A 19,143-nucleotide genomic window follows, 5' to 3' on the forward strand; every position below is an offset into this window, starting at 1 on the left:
GCTAATATGTTTTGCTAGAAGTTTTATGACATCATTTTATGGTAGCATAAAGTGATAGTGTAAGACTTTATGAATGCACATAAAAGACTAGCATATAAGTTTAATGAGTACAATGGTGAGTTTTAGTTAATTTGTATGATTTATGAGCCATATACTGACGTAATTTGTACATTATAAATAAAAAGTAAATATATAATTTATTTTTATTTACATTTTCCATTTTATTTTTTATTTTGTAAGTACACCGACGGTGCAAAATTTCCATAGATAAATAACACAATTAATCATCGTAGTATTTTTTTATCTTTAATTATTTAGATTCAGAGTGCGTTCTAATTAAAAGCATCGGAATGCTGCCGCCTAAGTACTCCCTCTTTCAGTATATGTTTACATTTTTTTTAATTTATACCATACCATTTTTGAAATGAAACAAGTTTTTTCGCATAAGTCGTAAAGTAGTAATTACTAGATATGCGATATTCTTTTCAATTTAATATAAACCATCAGATGAAGTTAAATTTTTTGTGAACCTAGAGGTTCTCATTCGAATTTTTCTTGTGGCTGCGATCGAAATCTTCCATCTCTTGCGTTGTGCAACATGATAAACTGCTCTTTCTTCAAACGGTGTAAATACGTTGTGTGCTCTCAAACGCATGCAATAAACATCTATCTTGACCATTCCCTGAACGCTTTCGTTTGTTTTTTCGATGGCAAATCATAACCCGAACCACGTTTCTTATCGCGATGCAGCTTTCCACCAGATTTGCATAAAACAAGCAATTAAATCTTATTGGCTATGTTAATTTGCATTGCTGGCCGAATAATAACAAATTCATTTCGACGGTTTATCGAATCGATCGGATGACAGCAATTACTCAAAGAAACGCTGCGCATATGTCAAGTCACACAGGAATGCGTTTACTCGGCGAGTAGATTTGCATGGAAGCCTTTTAATTATGGGCTAACCATCGGATTAGTTTTGCCGAGCTCTGTGCAGAGCTATGACCAATTTAACTGATTTATGATACTGTGGATCTGTTATTACACGATAGCTCCGCTATCATTTCGAAATTAATAAGTTTAGAGGAGTGATAAATCAGGAGGTGAGGCTGTTCACGACTTGCAACGTTCATCTTCGGTAGCTTAAAACGGTATTTAAGTTAATGTCGCTTATAATTATGGTCATAGAGAAGGTAATAATTATTCATAAGATGCAAGTGAAATTTCGCTCGGTTGGGTCGATGCGAAATTCTCGCGTGTTCTCACGGCAAGGCCGATATTAACACTACAAATTGCTGAGATTTTCTTGTCTTTTTTCGAATGCTCTGTTGAAATTGTTTGCACAGATTTATCGCAGATAAGGTAACTTGTTTTTAATCGAGATTATGCATCGCTGAAATTGCTGAAAGTCCCCAGTTTCATAAAAGTTGGTTTCACAAAACCAAATGTGATCATTATGTTTCGGTTATTGAAAATTACTACATTCGTTGCTGCGGATGCAGACAGTTTATTACAAAATGGCTTATTTTAGGTGCACTTCTGTCTCTCTTGTGCAAACTGTTTCTTAATTGAGCGGATTTCGGCATAATCATAATGTTATAATCAGCATCCAAAATCTTTAAAGAGTTTTTGAACAAAATTTATTGTCAATTAAAAAAAGATTTCTACAGTTAAGTAGAACATCTTTTTGTTTCAGATGACACACCCCGTGCCCAAAGTAGTATGAAAATTTAGGGAGCTGTTTTATAAAATATCTCAAGGTTTATTTTTCGATGAAGATTTATTATATAATTTTAATTTTTTAATGTGAAACTATTTTTCTTTTTAGGATAATCTGTATATACAAGTTAAAAATACTTTCTCTAGCTTTCGATCGAGAAGTTTAAAAAACAGCCACCTTCTTCTCTGTAGTGTTATTAAATGTTATTATTCTTTCAACGCATCTAAGCGTCATGTAAAAAATTTACTGCAGTGTTAAACGCACTTAATTTTAGAAGGTTTTATTTAGATAGCAACAATTAATGGTTTAAATATTATTATATTGCAAATACTTGCAACGAAATTATACCAACGATTTATCACTTGTTTGCCATAAATCTACATGCTTATACATATTAGAAAGTGCTTCCATACATTGTTTGGGCGCGCAAATACTGTTTACGACCATGAAATAAAATAGTGATTATAACTGTTTTTCAGTGCTTTTCAGAATGATTGAAATTCTAATAAATGAACGACGCTTGAAAAAATTCTTAAATTCCTCATTCACACTATGTTACCACGTTTGAGCAAGTTTTACCAATTAGGAAATAAAAGCCTAAATATGTCGCGCGTGCAACAATTTATCCATTGAAACGAGAAGTTTTATTTCTAAAAATGATGTAATTAAACAACTTTTTTGCCACACTATTTTTGAAAAAAAATTGATACGTGGAAAAAATGTTTATGACAGGGGTAAACATTTCTTAACAAATGTCTTGCAGAAACGAAGGCGTCTTGTTATGTAAACATAAGATGGTGATAACGTGTAGCTAACAAAATCATAGAATGTTTATGCTTAAAAATAAAATTCAAAAATAGCCCTGTAATCCAAACTAGAAGCTTTATTTTGCGCTACTGAGTGTGTTGAGAATCGTCTAGTTTTTTGGAAGTGCCTCTGAAAGTCGGCACCATAAAGTGACAAGGCAACCAACGGTGCCAATTCCAACCGCAGCAGCGGGTGTCGGCAACTAGCTGCCCTGCCCATTAAAACTGATGTCAGTGCTAATAATTAACATGGTGATCAGCATTTCAAACTAGCAAACACCCAAGTATCGAAGATCAAGCTATAGTAAAAATTGGTCCCTAAATTGGGCACAACAGTAACTGAAAAAAATCAAAGAAGACTGAATTGACTTCAGATATCACTTATCTATTAATAAAACACTTTGTACAAAATTACAGTGCGCAGATAATAACTAAGTACGTTAAAGTTAAAAAAAAATACATAGATGGACAAAAAACACGGACGTCATAAAGTTCCGTAATAAAGTAAACTTGAGAACAAAAAATTAAACAAAGCAATTTTATTTTATAGACGCTTGCGAAGTCGATTTGCAAGTTAAATTTGTTCGTGTTTTAATTGTTAAACTTTTTAATTTATTTTACGTTATTAGGAAGTGGTTTTATTGTATTTGTAAGCATCATTAAGCCGTCCACAGTGGAATAATAATCGAAGCTTTGATTTTATGAACCGTTATTTCCAGGACGATATTAGAATATTTTTATTACTTTTCCAATTAGGTGTTATCTGATAAAAATCCACATTCTTTGGCTAATATTAGTGTTATTTCAATATCTATTATGGTTTCTAATTTGTCAAATATATCGATCAGCTGCGCATTTTTCAGATTGTTTCAATTCCTGATGCGTTTACTGAATAATCACACCAAAATAACTTCTCGAACAAAATTATGAGAAAACTCGGAATCATGTAGTTTAAAAAAATCTTGCTCTATCATCGCTTGATATACACCGCTATAAAATTTAGTAAAAGTAGTTCATTAAAAATATGAAATAGTTTTACGCCCGTGGATATTTATAGATGAAAATTTTACGTTATCTTAAAATCCAAATTAGGAACTGCCATCGAATCTAATTTCCTTTATGAACCTATTAAGCAAAATCGCAGACGGTTCGTTCGATTAAATCTTAATAGCTTTCGACGATTTTTGCTATATTTTGGAATTTATATGACAAATCGCTAGAATGTTATAGTGAAAATAACAATTTCGATCCACTTCGCTCACACAACAAGATGATGTGCTTTCATTTCGATCGGAGGATAGTGAACGTGGAGTGTACATAATCGATTAATTTTTCATTCCGGTCATAATTAAGGCTAAACCAATATATAAAAAAACCCGATTCCATTAATTAAAAACAACGTTTTACGGTTTAACGTTTTCCAAATATTTTATTTCGACGTTCAGACAAGCCATCAAATCGAAAATTATAAAATACTCACTCGCATAATTAACCGTAAATCAGAACCCGCCATCTAATAAATAATCGAATGGACGCTTTCACGCCGCCACAATGATTTCGTTAAACGGCCATCACTGTTATTAATTAGGTTTATTTCGCGCATCTCGACCAAATAAGGCCGCTTAATCGAGCCACGATTTGTTCGATTAATTAAACCGAAATTAAGTAGATTTATTCAGTGATTTCGACGTAGGATCGGGCGAGTAACCCACGGTGTTCAAGTGCTCGTTTCGGCGGATTCTTCCCCTGATAGAAATCGTTCCATTAACAATGCGGGTTTAATAAATCCTCTTTTGGCGGAACGGCGATAAAATAACGCTCCTTAAATTTCACATCATGATTGTGTATTAAGAACACCATTTTGGGCGCAGAAATTGTGTACGTCATCGGTGTAAAACTTAAATTTCTAATCGCTAGATACCGCCCAACAGATACCGGGAGCCAGACACACGACGGAATTGTTCGAGAGAGGCTTGATGCTCAAACATCGAGTACACGGTGTAAACAATGGAAAATTTGTACAGGGTGTCTATAAATATTTGTCATAGCTCAGGTAATTTAAATATGTGTATAGTTGCCGCTCACCTTGTTTAACAGTCTGAGTGCAGCTCATTTTTGACAAGGCGGCAAAAGTCAGATGCCCTCTTCGATGCGACAATTAAAAGAAAATGACAGTATCTAATACTCACACTGTGAATGGTTTATTTAGGTTAAATATTCGTACGTACTTACGTAGTATAAAATGTCAATTGAAAGGTACCACTATACGATGACTGTGGCAGTTCCTGGTACTAAGCCTTAGGATAAACTTGTCGATGTAGGTGTAGATCTTGACGTCAATATTGAAAGCCTACTGAAGATGTGATCATTGCCTATGTGTTGATCATAGCTATTTGAGCTGATACTAATAGAATTATCCTGAGGCAAAATAACGCCGAAGTGATTATTTTCATAAAAAATAAATTAAATGATACATTTTTTGTGGTAATTTTATATCTACATTTTAAATTATATCTCCTTGAAAACCTCTTGAGGATATTTTACGAGTCCGGAATCTATTTCGCATGGAACAAAAAATATCTTAACTTGTGTTTGGAGAATGTAATTACATTTATTCAAATTTTCAATGTTGTTTATTACTAAATTCGTTGCATGTAAATTTTAAACTGAAGTGTTAATTTGTTGCTCTGTTTCCTTGACAAAATTTAAGGCGGCAAGGATTGTGGTGAAACGTCTTTTAGTACGTTAATTGCCCACAAAAAGCAACAGATGAAAACCGTCAATACAATTAAAATATTTACTTTAAATAGATTATGTACATTTTAGCACATTATATTTTTTCTGAAATATTCAGTGTAAAAGAAGTTTCAAGAATAATTTTGGTTTTATTTTGTATATCTACCTATATTGGTCTATAATTTTGTTAATTAGATACAGTATGTTCATCAAGTTTATTATATCTAAAAAAATATAAATGTAGGTCATATATTTAAATTATGCATAAAATCAGATGTATTCAATCGATATCTAATTATATATGGAGCGATCGATGTAATTTGTAATCGAGCCATCCTTAGGAAGAATTTAGCATGTCGGCGGTTAAACTATATTGACAAATGCTAAAAAATGACAAATGTAAAATCTTACATTTTTTTTTATTTTAATAAAAAATGGCAACAACTTTTAATAAGATTTTTAATAAACATCGATCACATGCTTCAATCTCGGCATTACTGTTTATGTGGTTACTTTCTTTTGTCATTCTCAACCTTAATTCCTCCATACTGTTGACAAGTGTTCTTTAAATAGGGTCATAAAAAAGTCTGCAGGAGTAAGATCAGAACATCTCGGGGAACAAGTATTCTCTGAATTTTGTAAAAAAAATTTCGTAGCATTGCTATTATGGCAGATGTGTAGGGTCTGCTCTATTACCTGCCTAGCATTTTCAATATTTTTTGAAGCTCTCTTATCTTTCGACCTGTCCTTTCCCTTCTTTCTTTGGTTTTTTTGGTACTTTGTCACACAACATTGTCGTGTTTTAGAAAAATGAGCATAGTCGACAATGTTGTTGACAAATTCTTCCCAGAATTCATCCCAATATGCTTGAATCGAGAACTTCCACACACCATTTACCTTATGTCCATTTTGAAAATAGGACTCAATCTTAAACGCTTTCTGCTCCAGCGGAAATGCCATTTTTGACTAAATACGCAAATTAAGTTCTGAAAGGAACTGTTTTTAATGTAAAGATTATTTCTATAGGAAGCAACAATAAACAAGAAAACAAGAAAATTAAGATTGAAAAAAAAACACAACTAAAATTTAAATAAATATTTAAATTGTGTTTTCATTGCACCTGTACCCCCATACAAAATTTTCAAAAATAAAAAAAAATGTTCGAAGGTTATTTCGGCAGAAGTTTCCTAAAGTAGGTACAGTCGAACAAATACAGTATTGAAAAATTATAAAATTTAAATTTGAGAATTTTATTTTTTTTTATGACTATCCCTATGAGCTAAAATTAATATATGTGTGGATTGTTAAAGTACAGGTCAAGAAGCATCGTATGCATATGTTTCTAGTGAGTTTTTCTAAATAAAAATTTTGTGATGACGCCATCAACATTTTAGCCAGGATACGTACCTATATCAATTTAAGTTGGTGCAGTGTAACACTATTAATAACAATACTGTAACTTCAAATTTTCGGGAAATTGGATGGATAATAAAATATATTGGTTCATGCATTTTCAGTCAACTTCTATAAGCAGTTTTAAAAAATATGAATGCATTGAAAAGCTAAAGGTATAGACTCTTAATACGGGTGTTTGAACAATGATGAATTATCTCTCCACTACGCTCTGAACAATCAACTGGTGAGTCTGGGAAAAATTGTTAAAAAATTACTTCTTAGATTTTGGTGTAGATATAATGATTTTAAAATTGGTTCATTTGCTGCGTTTAACAGCTAAACAACACACACATTATCACAATAAAACTTTTAGTTAATATTTCTCTCCCCCATGACTATGTTTAATTACCATTTCTGTTAGAATGTACAAAGATGTGGTTGTGTTTTTCAAAACCCTACGTTTAAAATGTTCGCAGTTAATTTTAGGTCCCCTGGTGTTTTATTTTCGGATAAATTTGAAGGAATCTGGTGTTTTGTTGCTGGATGAATTTGAAAAAATCTTTTGAGCTTTTAGTGTTTTATTTTTTACGAATTTGAAAAAGTCTTGCTTGCAGCGTTTTTTTTTTTTTAAATTGGGAGACTCTTGGGTACCAATGGTGTATTATTTCGGGAGCTCGTTGAGATTTTTTGTAAATTATTTAAAACAATTTTGGAGGACTATGGTGTTCTATTTTTGGAAAATTCTTACCTGACCTGTTTTTGAGTTAATTGTGGAATCCCGTTTTTTTTTCGGAAAATTTAGAACAATCTTGAGATTATAGCTATTCCTATTTGGAAAGAATTTGACAGTGCTTTGGAGGCTCTAGTATCTTTTCTTACAATAATTGAACTAAATTTTTGTAAAGGATACGTCATTTGCTAAAATCAGTCTTATTTTAGCAGGTACTAGTCCCACCCGCCCGTTATCTCTTTTCTTAGAGAGTATGTCATTTGCCAAAATCAGTTTTGTCTTAACAGGGACTAGCCCCGCCCACCCGCCCTCTCTTTTGTTAGAGGATATTTCATTTACCAAATTCAGTTTTATCTTAGCAGATACTAGCCCCGCCCACCCGCCCTCTCTTTTCTTAGAGTGTATCTCATTCGCCAAAATCACTCTTATCTTAGCAGATACTAGCCCCGCCCACCCACCCTATCTTTTCTTAGGGGGTATCTCATTTGCCAAAATCAGTCTTATCTTTGCAGCTACTAGCCTCCTGGTTGTTGTTATGGTTATTGTCCTAAAAAAAAGTAAAAGGTGGATTTCAATTACCATCGTTACTGAAATCAGAAAGTAAGCCAGTTTCCAGACACGGGGGGGGGGGGGGGCATTCGGTTAAATTGTAAAATGTTATTATTCAATTTGATTTTAAGTGGGGAAGTATGTTATTTTATAACATTTAAATAATATTTATTTACTATATTCTAAAAGTAGGACATGACGTCAGATCATTGTTGGTGGGGAAGATCTGACAATTTTTTGTTAGCGTTTTACCATCCACACAATATTACTAATACACATATATGTATACAAAATTTGACTACAATCGGGCCGGTAGTTTCGGAGATTATATATGTAATAAAAATCGACACAGACGCGGGTAAACGACAGACGGCAGACATTCAGACGGAAACAAGAGACCTATCTTTTCGAATTCTAGGGTACATGAACCGTCAAGACAATATGAAAGTAGCCAGTACTCCGATGGACTCGATTGCAATATGTATTTCCTTAGATTATGCTCGGGAAGTAAAAAGTTAGAATTAAAATGATTTGATCAAAATGATCTCATTTGTAACATACATACCTCGAATCTATTTAGCTAGTTAGAAATCTAACATGACAACATGATAAATCTTGTTTGAGCAGTTACAATTATTGATAGTAAAACATAGAAATCCTTACTGATATTAAAGTCCATGTACATATCTACATTAAACTTCCATGCTTTAATAGTTACATTCGTCTTGACCAAGGAAGTTTGCATTCTCGACATGTTTTAGACATATAGTAGTGTTTGCTGAATCTAGATTATTTCATACTATTTTTAAAACTATACCGATACTCAGTTGGATCTTAACGATCATTAAGAAGTGCAAATCTCGGTCGTAAATTTTCAGGTAGAATTTCAATGGTAGAATCCTGAATTTCAATCACTGGATCAATATTCGCGTATGTGATCTGAATAAAGATGAGAAAAACGAATTCCGATTTTTTCAGCGTCTTCGTTGCATTTTGTACACGTACTAATTAAAACTATAACACCGATTGTGTGACTTGAAACTTGATTTGGAACAATAGGCCTAGTCTAAAGTGCATTTTTTACACTTTGTCTGTGGCAGTGCATGAGAAAATTTTTACTACAGTCTTTTTATCTGTCTAACTTAATATCAGCTTATAGCGGCACGTTATTGCAACTATTTTTGCAATTGAGAACTTTCATTAGCTTAATAATTCGTCAGTTGAGATAGTCACGCAAATATTAACAACACTTGATATTTAGATATTTTGTATTATCGAAATAGATAAATAAATGCATTAAAGGAGGAAAATTATAGTTTTACATGACTGGCGTGCCTAATACAATAGTTCTAGGATCACAAATTGTACAGTAACATGTCCAGAGCTGACACTTTTAGAAGCATTGCTTTACATGTAGCAAACCTTGATCATCGACCTTCAATATGCAATTTGTGTAGTTGATGAGGTTTCACACCAAAGTTTTCATCATTAATAATAATAATAAATTTTATATTTGGTTTATGTATGATCCATAAACAGTGTATAAAGTAATTTACATTTCCTTTAATCGATTAGTTATTACATTATTAGAACAGCAAAAAGTTAGTATTTCTGCTTGCATTTGAAAGAAGTAGTGTAAGAAAGGTACTAATTTTTGATATCAAATAATTGTACATATGTACTTATAGCAGCTAAAGATTAATATGCAAATTTATATATATTTTTTACGGGGTTGGTATATGGCCAAAAGTATTCTATTTCGAGTAAATATTGAAACATACTTTTTTGCGATATTAGTTTTGTATAATAATAAAATTGTAGTACCTATTAGTGTCTTTTAGGCCAACGATGCTCAAAAAATAACGTTCGTTTTGAACACAACAACACAATCACTAAACACAAGTTAATATTCTATCGCTGCACATGACCTTTACAGACACCTCGATTAAATTCATTTTGGAGTAGTGTAGATCCAGTCCTGTTCAGCACGTGGCGACTGTCAAACTTCGACCGAGGGTCTATAGTTTATGGTTTTGCTTACGAATTAGCACCTGGGGCTCTTTACCTTTGAGGTTGTAAAATTTTATTGATATAGAAAAACAGTGTGCGAACAGTACTGATGTAATAATTATATACTGAGAAATTAAGAATAACATTTTTACGATGCGTGTTGTCATAAAATTTCTTAAGAACTTTTTATTCATTTTACCCTCGCTTACTGACCTGCAAATTGCGATAACGCCATCTAGTATTTGTAAAGCCCTTTTTAATTATGTGGATTCAATAAGTCGTACTTCAGCGGAACTTTCACATCTTGATTGTATATTAATGTTTTTAGTTCGTTTGTTGCAAGTCTCGAGAGTTATTCACCTGTCAAAATAATCGCATCTCGTAATTTTGAAAACGTTTAATGTGTAGCCGCCGTCTTAGTAATCGCAAGAAACGGTGAGCTTCGTTAGACGAACACCTAATGAATAATTCCGCCACCAGTTATGGTAACGAAGTGAAGATAATGCTAATTCGACGAAAAAACGCCGGATTGATTCACTTTATTATACAAGTCCGCGAGCCACAAGAGATGGAGAAATTCCGGAGGTGTGGACGAGAGCTGTTCTCACAAAAACAGTACACAAGTGAATTAATTGATTACTAGTCGCGGAACCAATAAAATATACGGGGACGCTTCAAATTATACGCTTGATCAGCCAAAATGAGTTTTTTTCTCGTCAAGAAGTTGAGTGTTGTATTGTTGTTCTTATTTGGTAAGTTTCTGAAAGCTTTTTAGGTTTGAGGCAGTCATTTCTAATGTGAGAACGAACCTGAAATATATAGAGACAACTCACTAATACTTCATCACTTTGAATTAGAATTAAAAATTATGTACCTACCCATTAATTTTATGCCATGTTACATAAATAAAAGTCAGAATTAAGTTTTACACCTACTAACAAATGTTAGCCGTGGGCCACAAAGAGCCATCACATTACAGAAAGCAATCTAAAGACTTAATCGATTCGAATTCGAATTGGAAATGTATTTATTAACGCTGTTTACTTCGGTGAATTTATTGCTTAGAAAATCAAAATTACTTGGATAGTATACGGCATGGCCTAAAAGTTCTTGCACACGCAAGAAACGTTTGCCAAGAACATCTGAAAATCATGACAGACTAAATTTATAACATGTTTTACTTCGATTATTAATATTACAAGAAATATTTGTTTTGTAATAAACGAAAGAATCTTTTGTAAAAATTAACAAAAATATCCTTAAGCTATGTGTATAAAAATTTGATAATTTTACAAAACATTGTTCATTGTGCAGAGTTTTAATATTCTTCACTCAAACGTATTTGCTCTGGGAGTAAGGTACTAAGGTTCCATCTCTATAAAGGGAAAATTTGAAAATATTAATTGTTTCAATGTTACAAAGGTTGGACAATCGACTGGAATTTCAGAAGGTGACAACTAAAGAATACACTTTAAAACAAAGAATGACCATAAACACTTGTTTATCGAGTTTCCTGCCTTTTTGTGCTTCGTTTTAATTATGGATTTTGTTATTGTTATTAGTCTCATCAAAGTATGATAGATAATTTTAGATTCAATGACAGTGAAATGAGATTGATACCATTTTTATTGTAAGTGCTAATTTGTGTTTTTTTGTGAATTTAATTGCAATCAAAACTAATGTGACACTTGAACTGTCGATAATGACACTGGCGCTGTCCGACACCAACGCACACAAGATAAAGTAACAAAGCTTTGATAACTAACAAAACTGACGAAATTGTGTTTCACGGTCAAATTTAAATCATAAATAAACAGTACAAAATACTTTCTGTATGAAAAGTAGTGTTTCATCATGAATAAAAGTTTGTTCTAGTCACAACGGCATTACCTAACGTGAGAGAGAGAATTCAGATGGACTGTCAGTGTCACTGCTTTTGGACTGTAAGTTTGCGGACCTTTCTCTCTACAGTCGTGTTTACAAATCACTCAAATTTTTGCAGTTTCGAATTTTAGACTTATTTGAAACAAATAGCAGATTTTTTTCTTTAAAAGTATTTAATACGGTAATTTCAGTTAATATCTGTTTTCTTGGCGTTTTGAAACTCATAAAATATGAAAATATGTTTTTCTCATTTCCGTTTGTTAACTTACGAAAATTTTGGAGTAAAGAACCATTGAAAGTATGAAAGACTTTTTAAAGTTTTTAGACACAGTATATATGGAAGACAGTGTTAACAAGGAACGTTAAATCTTACAACAGAAAACACAGATTGACACTGAAGTCTGTTTGATATGGTTCTGAATAAAATGACGTTTAATTTTTTTTAGAGAGGAAATAAATTAGTCTTCTGTATTTCTACTTCCCGAGCGTAGGCTAAGGAAGTATTGTAATCAAGTCCATGGGCTGACTCCCTACGTTTGTTTTCTCGATCTTTCATGACCCCTAAAGTACAAAAAAATCGGTCTTCTATTTCCATTCGTCTGTCTGTCTGTCTGTCTGTCTGTCTGTCTGTCTGTCTGTCTGTCTGTCTTCGAAATTATAAAATTTTAAGAATACCATGCAAATGGTAAGACGCACACCCTAGCCTTCCAGATTTTCGGAAAAAAAATCAAAATTGTATAATAATATTTTGCAATTTAATTTTGAAACTGTAAAACTGAATGTCCTGAAATCTTGCAAACGTTTTAAGGATAACACAATCATGGTTAATCAAAATTTATTCATTTATCCACTTCCAGAATTAATGGTCTCTGACATATGCAAAATATTATGACTCTATACTTGTGGTTTATCAACTCACTCACAGTTTTTAGAATTATTTATATGGGGATGACTCAAAAGAATTAATGAATGAGGAAATTTATTTTATTGATTGCATCAGGAACTGCAAAACCGATTGTTTTGAAATCTTGCAGACGTTTTAACGTTGTTATAACCCCAGCAAATCAAAAATATCTGTTTATATGCTTCAAAAAATTGATCGTCATCTCCAAATCCTATTCAAAAATTTAATTGAAAAATATGATGGGTCTATACTAGTGATTTATCACTGCATTAAATGTTTTTGAATTGCTTATATAGGGTGACTCATAATTCATAAAAATTAAAGAATGAGTACAATTTATTTTATTGATTAAGTCAGAAATGTTCATGTTCTCAAAAATTTGATAATACAATACTGTTATTATTAGAATTGTACTGAACCTATCCAAAATGATAGATATACAAAATCTTGAAACTCATTTGAAACATACGCGCAGCATGCTTATTTACATTTATTTTGACATTACATGCATATCTTTATTTTAACTTACAAAGGTTCTTATAAAAAATAAAAAAAGAATCCCATTATCAGATTTTATAATTTTTCGAAAAAGCTGTATTTGTTTTATTGTACTTCAGGGGCGTGAGAAGTTCTGTCGAAATAACCTTCGGCCAATATTTTTTTATACAAATTCAAATGAGCTATTTTTGTAATATTGCGTAAAGGAGTTTATTTTAATTTCAGTTAATGAAATTGGTTACTTTACTCTACTCTACTTTGGTAGTTTACTCAGTAGTTTTTTATATTAACTGCAAAATCTTACGTTGTAACTTTTATTTTTCTCTAGGATAAATGTTTAAAACTATAATAATAAAGGTGTATATCACGCTGTACGTTTTAAGTTTTACATGCCGAAATTTTAAGATGATGTCATGATTTTTTCAGAAAGATGATTAGATAAATTTAATTTTATTGCAGTGATCCTACTAATGTTGAGTGATTTTTGAATTTTCGAAAGTTCCGATTTTCTGAAGTTGATTTTAATTAAGCAACAAATCTAGGATCTAATGATTTCACTCAGCCAAAACATTCTCCATAAAAACAAAAATCAGAGAAATTTTTGTTTGCATTTTACTACCTTTAGCTAATTGTATGTAAAATTAAATCTATTTTTTTTTTAATTATCGAGACCAATTGTCAAGAAAATTCCGTCAGATAGATGGAAACAAAATATATTCTGTTTAACGAACTGGTAAAATATTGCAGATAAATTGAAAAAATTAAGTTCTACCATCATTTTATACTGACCTATACGTCAGTGTTAGTCAGCTTTAAATTTATTTATACAAGATAGTTTTTAAACAAAGTCGATTTCCTCTGTTTGCAGTTGGTAACTGTTTCTCTCTGGCAAAATCTCAGATTCGTTTCTTATTTATTATAATATTTAGTTTAATCTATATCTAAGCTTTAGCCTTTCGCATGCTCTAGGTAACTATCATTACTAAGTATTAAGATATCTATTTCCAAGTTCATACATTTTATCCACTAAAGTACTTAATGCAAAATATGACGGTTTTCAACTTCTCTATAGAAAAAAAATTAATATAAGTATATAATAAAAATAAAAATATTATAATAAACTAAAACTAAGTAGATACACTATTACAGTGAATTTATTTGCTATAAACAGAGACAATTATTGTACGTGTTACGTGATATAACTTATAAATATATAGCCTATATATCATTCCTAATATTAATTAAGTGGTTTCGGCAAATGTACCACACACGTTATTCCGCTTTTGTTGTTCGCTCTGTAATAGATAAATAAATCACTTGTATTTCTCCTACTACAATCTTAAGTGTCTATAATGATTAGATAACGAAGCAATTAAATTTGTTCTCTAGGCGTTTATATCATCAAACCAAACCCGCCTAATTAAACTCGTTCGTTTCGCGTAAAATGAACCTTTTTCATAAGATTTTCGTGCGAAACTCCCATGTCAATTAGCCTCACGAGTTTATAAGATCTCCTTTATGTGACAAGCTAATTTAAACAAAACGTATTTACAACCTGGAACGATTATAAATCGCGACCCACGCGAACCGTTCAAGAAAAAACTTCGAAATCGATCCGCTAATGGCAGTTTTCTCGTTACACATTTAGCTAAATTTATGGGCGACGTCTAGCCGAAGCTCTAGAAATTTTGGAACATGTTGAGCTGAGCGAAATTTCACCCTGTCGAGATGGCGTCTAACGGCAACTCGCTGCCTATGTCGGCACACTCTTCGACGAGGCCCAAATCTCTGATGGAGAGCCTCCTTGTGGCTAAAATGGAGCAAGTGACTTTGGGGCATCCAGGAAGGCCGTTGGTGAGGACCGACAGCGCCGATTCTGCAAGCTCTTTGGGCTCGGTGACCTCCACGACGAGCGATGTATGTCGCTGCGACGATTGTTTATTAGGTATTGCCGATCTTTACGCTCAGGAACCGTCGGAGGACAATAAGCATCGGAAGAAGGTAAATGTTACGACTAAGAGGGGGCGCCACTTGCACGAAGTCGATTGACGCGCTGAAGCTTTGAATCGGGAAGTGGCGCTATCTGCAACAATCGTTAGTTCTACAGTGTTCTGCTTTATTTTTGTTTATATTAGCGCTACTAGGATATCTAGCGTTGTAAATAAACACCATACTTGAGTGAAATACGTCCATCGATAAAAATGAAGAGTTGTTTTGCGTCTGCAGGTGTTCTAACGACTGGCGACAGAAGATTGCGCATTTCCTGTGTATATCTAAGTGAAAAAATGTTTTGATAAAGTTTCAAGGAAACCATCTAAATCCACAACTCAAAATTATTTTCAGATGTAGGATTGTTCTGTTTAAAAGTTACACAATAAAATTAATAATAATAATATTTTTAATTAAAATCTAGAGAAAAGAAAACACAATACAAGGATATGTTGATTATTATTGATGGACGAAATTAGCTTATTACTATTAATCTTCAAAAAAATAAATAAATAAATAAATTTGTAAAAATAAAAAATTAAGGCTACCACATTCATTATTAATATTTAGTAACAGTTCAAATTTGACTGAAAGTGCTAAAAAATCCGTAAATTAAAGGGAAAAGGGCAAACTGCATGATAGTTGGACCACTGAAGACTATAATTTTGCTTGTTTATAGGTTTTCAATCAGTGGTACTGTATATAAATCCCATAATTTTTCAGTATTTTAGCATTTGTTAAAGCAACGTTGATATGTAGGTATGCGAATTTTTAACCACAACGACTTTTTAGAAACATTCACTTATTTTATTTTTTTCTTGTTAATTATTTAAAATTTGTTGATTAGAAGACCATTTTATTCCTTTTGTTGTAAGGAATTGGAAATTTAAAAAAATTGGAAAGTTGTTTACACTTTGATTCATTTCTAATGCGTAACCAATATCGCTCGAAACCATAAAGTACATTTAATGATTCTTTGAAATTACGAAATTACACTATCAACTATTTGCAGAGGAGGAATAAATATATCTTAATACGTACGGTGTAAATAATATAGGACTTACTGTTACTGTGTTCCTAGAAGTTCGAGCTACCTAATAAAAGAAAATCGATTAAGTAAATGGATTCATTTTTGTGGAACACACTATCTAAGAAATAAAAAAATAATAATAATAATAATAACTTAGTACTAAACCAGAGCGTACGTTTTAGTAAAGATTTATATACCTACATTTTTTTTTAATGACGTTCATTGTTTTGGAGTGGATAAATAATATATGGGCTAATTTTGCTAGGTACAATGTAACACTCATACTGAAAATCGATAAAATAAATCAGTTGTAATGCCAGTTTTATTAAATTTCATGCATATGCAATTTAAACATTCACTAGCAAAACACAGCAGCAACGTTTAATTTTTCTGTAAAGATTCTTTTGTCGTTAGATCAGATCTTACCAAAATTGCTTTGGGATAATCTGTACAAATAAAATATAAAATATACGCGCATTATTAAAAAGCAGACAAAGAAAAATTGTTCAGACAATTTAGAGATGATGTCATTCATTTTTGTTCACTGGAGTGACAAACCAATTTTGGTGTACTGGATTGTCTATTATGAAAAAAATCATTCGAAAATGTAGACATAAATGAGTCAAAATATTTTTGCAATAATACACAGGACATGAATAATCTACCACCATTAAACCGGCCAGACATCCTGTATTAACGATAGTTGGAACTTAATCAGTTCGTCTGTTTTTACCATTGATCTAATAAAGGAGTGGATGGAGTCTTATATACCTTTCCATACGCGAGCGAGTGTAATCAACATAAGAAAGAAATAGCTAGACCGGTTATGCATCAGTGGGGAAAGGACGGCTGACCACGTATCACGTGCTGGGTGGCAAGAAACGCTTCATTTGAACGGGAATTAATACGTTTTCTTACGAATTTGTTCAAATAATCAATTATAACAAACGTCTGTTAATGAAAACTATATTTTTACAGTTTACATTAAAATTATGTGTAATGTGAAACAACAAAAATCATGTTAAGTGGTGGAGATAGTCTTTTAATAAAATGAAATGTATAGAGAATCTACAATATATTACGAATTCAGTTAGTGCAATAATCTTCTACAAGTTAACTAATCTTGTAGTGTATGTTCATTGGTAATTCTGAAATTTTTAGGATAAAAGTAATTAACCTTTCGATAAAAGTGACAGGGTGCCTAATTAAATTAAACATATTAAATTGTGTGGAATTTTCTACTAAAATCTATTTTCTAAATCCACGTACAAATAACTAAAACAATAAATAATCAATAGATATAAAATTCCCTCTTTTTGTAGCAATAATCCGTTTTTTCGTAACTCGGAATGTTTACGGAATCTAACAATTTTTTTAAATTATTTACGAAATCCTTCGTCTGTGTATGTGATTATTACCTATGAAATGAAACAGGATTGCTTTCTTTGCACGTTCTATTCAATTATACGCACAACACGATTTCACGATGTTTAACAAACAGTTCAATAAAATACAACTTAAGAAGACTGTAGGCATTTAAATAAGGTAACTTGAGCCTAAAAAACGTAAATTTGCAAAAATACACCTTCAAACACCATGCGACAGCACGAAAGAAACCTCTAGAAACACTGCTCTGCAGTTTCGCGTCAATGTTTTGCCACCCAGAGACCCCTATCTCTGTCCCACTGTGTTGACAACGCGCGTCTCTCTCTAAGTTACTTCCATATAATATTATTTCTATGGTTTTTACACAGTTTCTTTTTTTAATTCAGTATGAAACAGTGTTATGTTTTATAATGTTGATGAATGAATGCCCGGTATTTTAAAAATATAGTAGCCGTACTACGTAGACCTTTTAACACACGAGTTTCAAAATTGTAGAATATTAAGAGAAGTATATTTTTGACGTCATAGTCGAGTAGGCGAAATTTATTTTCTATACAGAACAGTTTTTCTTAAACATAAGTTGCTCTCTTGTTTAAAAAAAAAAAATAAGTTCAAACTTATAAATTTGAAAGAAATTGCGATTTACTCATCAAAATTTTGAGGTGGCGTCATAAATTTGTGGCCGAGGTAAATTTTGGTTAGCATATTACCATCTTCACATTTTTAACTAAGAACATCTCTAATAATTCATTGTAAAGTCCTTCAGTATGGGTTGCGGTTTCAGCTGATTATGAATATTTAGTGATTCATTACGGATATGAAAAAAAAAATAGTTACAATCTCCTAAGCATTAGTTGAGAACCCTCTGTTTATGTGTGATCACAAAGCATGTTTGAAATATAGATATAACAAAAACATTTTGAAAAAAGTCGTATTTTGACGAGATGTATTCTAAAAGAAATTCGTTTTTTCTGACAAAAATAAAAAACATTGTGGAATTATGAAAGAGGTAACCTTTTCATGGTAATATTTGTCAAAATACAGATTTTCTAACGATAACTCTCTTTTTTAATTTATTTTTATTCATTGTTCAAGGTGTATTTCTGTTTCGTTATTCACGAGGATAGTTTTATATAAAAAAATTAGAAAATTTTGTAAAGGTTGATTTGTATGATCTAAAAAATTCGTCGAAGATTATTTCGACAGAACTTCTATTGCTTCTAAAGTACAGTCCAACAAATACGGCTTGTTTATTTGTTAATGCTAAACCCTTTAAATTAATAAAAATATGTGTGGACTATTAAAGTACAGGTAAAGGAGCTTGCTATGCGGGTATTTCAAGTGATTTTTATCAAGGACACGTATATTAATTTGAATAGGTGCAGTCTAATGCCAATAATTACAGCACTATTTACTCACATCCTGGGGAATTTTGTATCACTTTGCATAAGTAAAACTATGAATCTATTGATAAACCACAAGTAATGAGTCATCTTATTTTGTATA

At 31.9% G+C, this 19,143-nt stretch overlaps 1 protein-coding gene and 1 long non-coding RNA gene across 7 annotated transcripts in view; one reads left to right on the forward strand and one right to left on the reverse strand.

Moving 5' to 3' along the window:
• The window catches only part of Ip3k2 (Inositol 1,4,5-triphosphate kinase 2), a 94,748-nt gene that overhangs the window by 45,062 nt on the left and 30,543 nt on the right, over positions 1-19,143 (forward strand). Inside the window, exon 2 of one of the 6 annotated variants that reach the window (XM_064057511.1) lies at positions 14,881-15,233. The exons of the other annotated variants lie outside the window; for them this stretch is intronic. Within the exon in view, the coding sequence (XP_063913581.1) occupies positions 14,961-15,233 (273 nt within the window). The 5' untranslated portion in view covers positions 14,881-14,960. The remainder of the gene's footprint in view (positions 1-14,880; positions 15,234-19,143) is intronic. 6 annotated transcript variants of the gene reach the window in all.
• The window catches only part of LOC135130197 (uncharacterized), a 67,950-nt gene that overhangs the window by 26,897 nt on the left and 21,910 nt on the right, over positions 1-19,143 (reverse strand). The window lies entirely within an intron of this gene.

The sequence above is a fragment of the Zophobas morio genome, unplaced genomic scaffold (genome assembly GCF_036711695.1).
Source record: "Zophobas morio isolate AGI-343-1 ecotype UQ-CSIRO unplaced genomic scaffold, CSIRO_AGI_Zmor_V1 ptg000002l, whole genome shotgun sequence".
NCBI classification, from domain to species: domain Eukaryota; kingdom Metazoa; phylum Arthropoda; class Insecta; order Coleoptera; family Tenebrionidae; genus Zophobas; species Zophobas morio.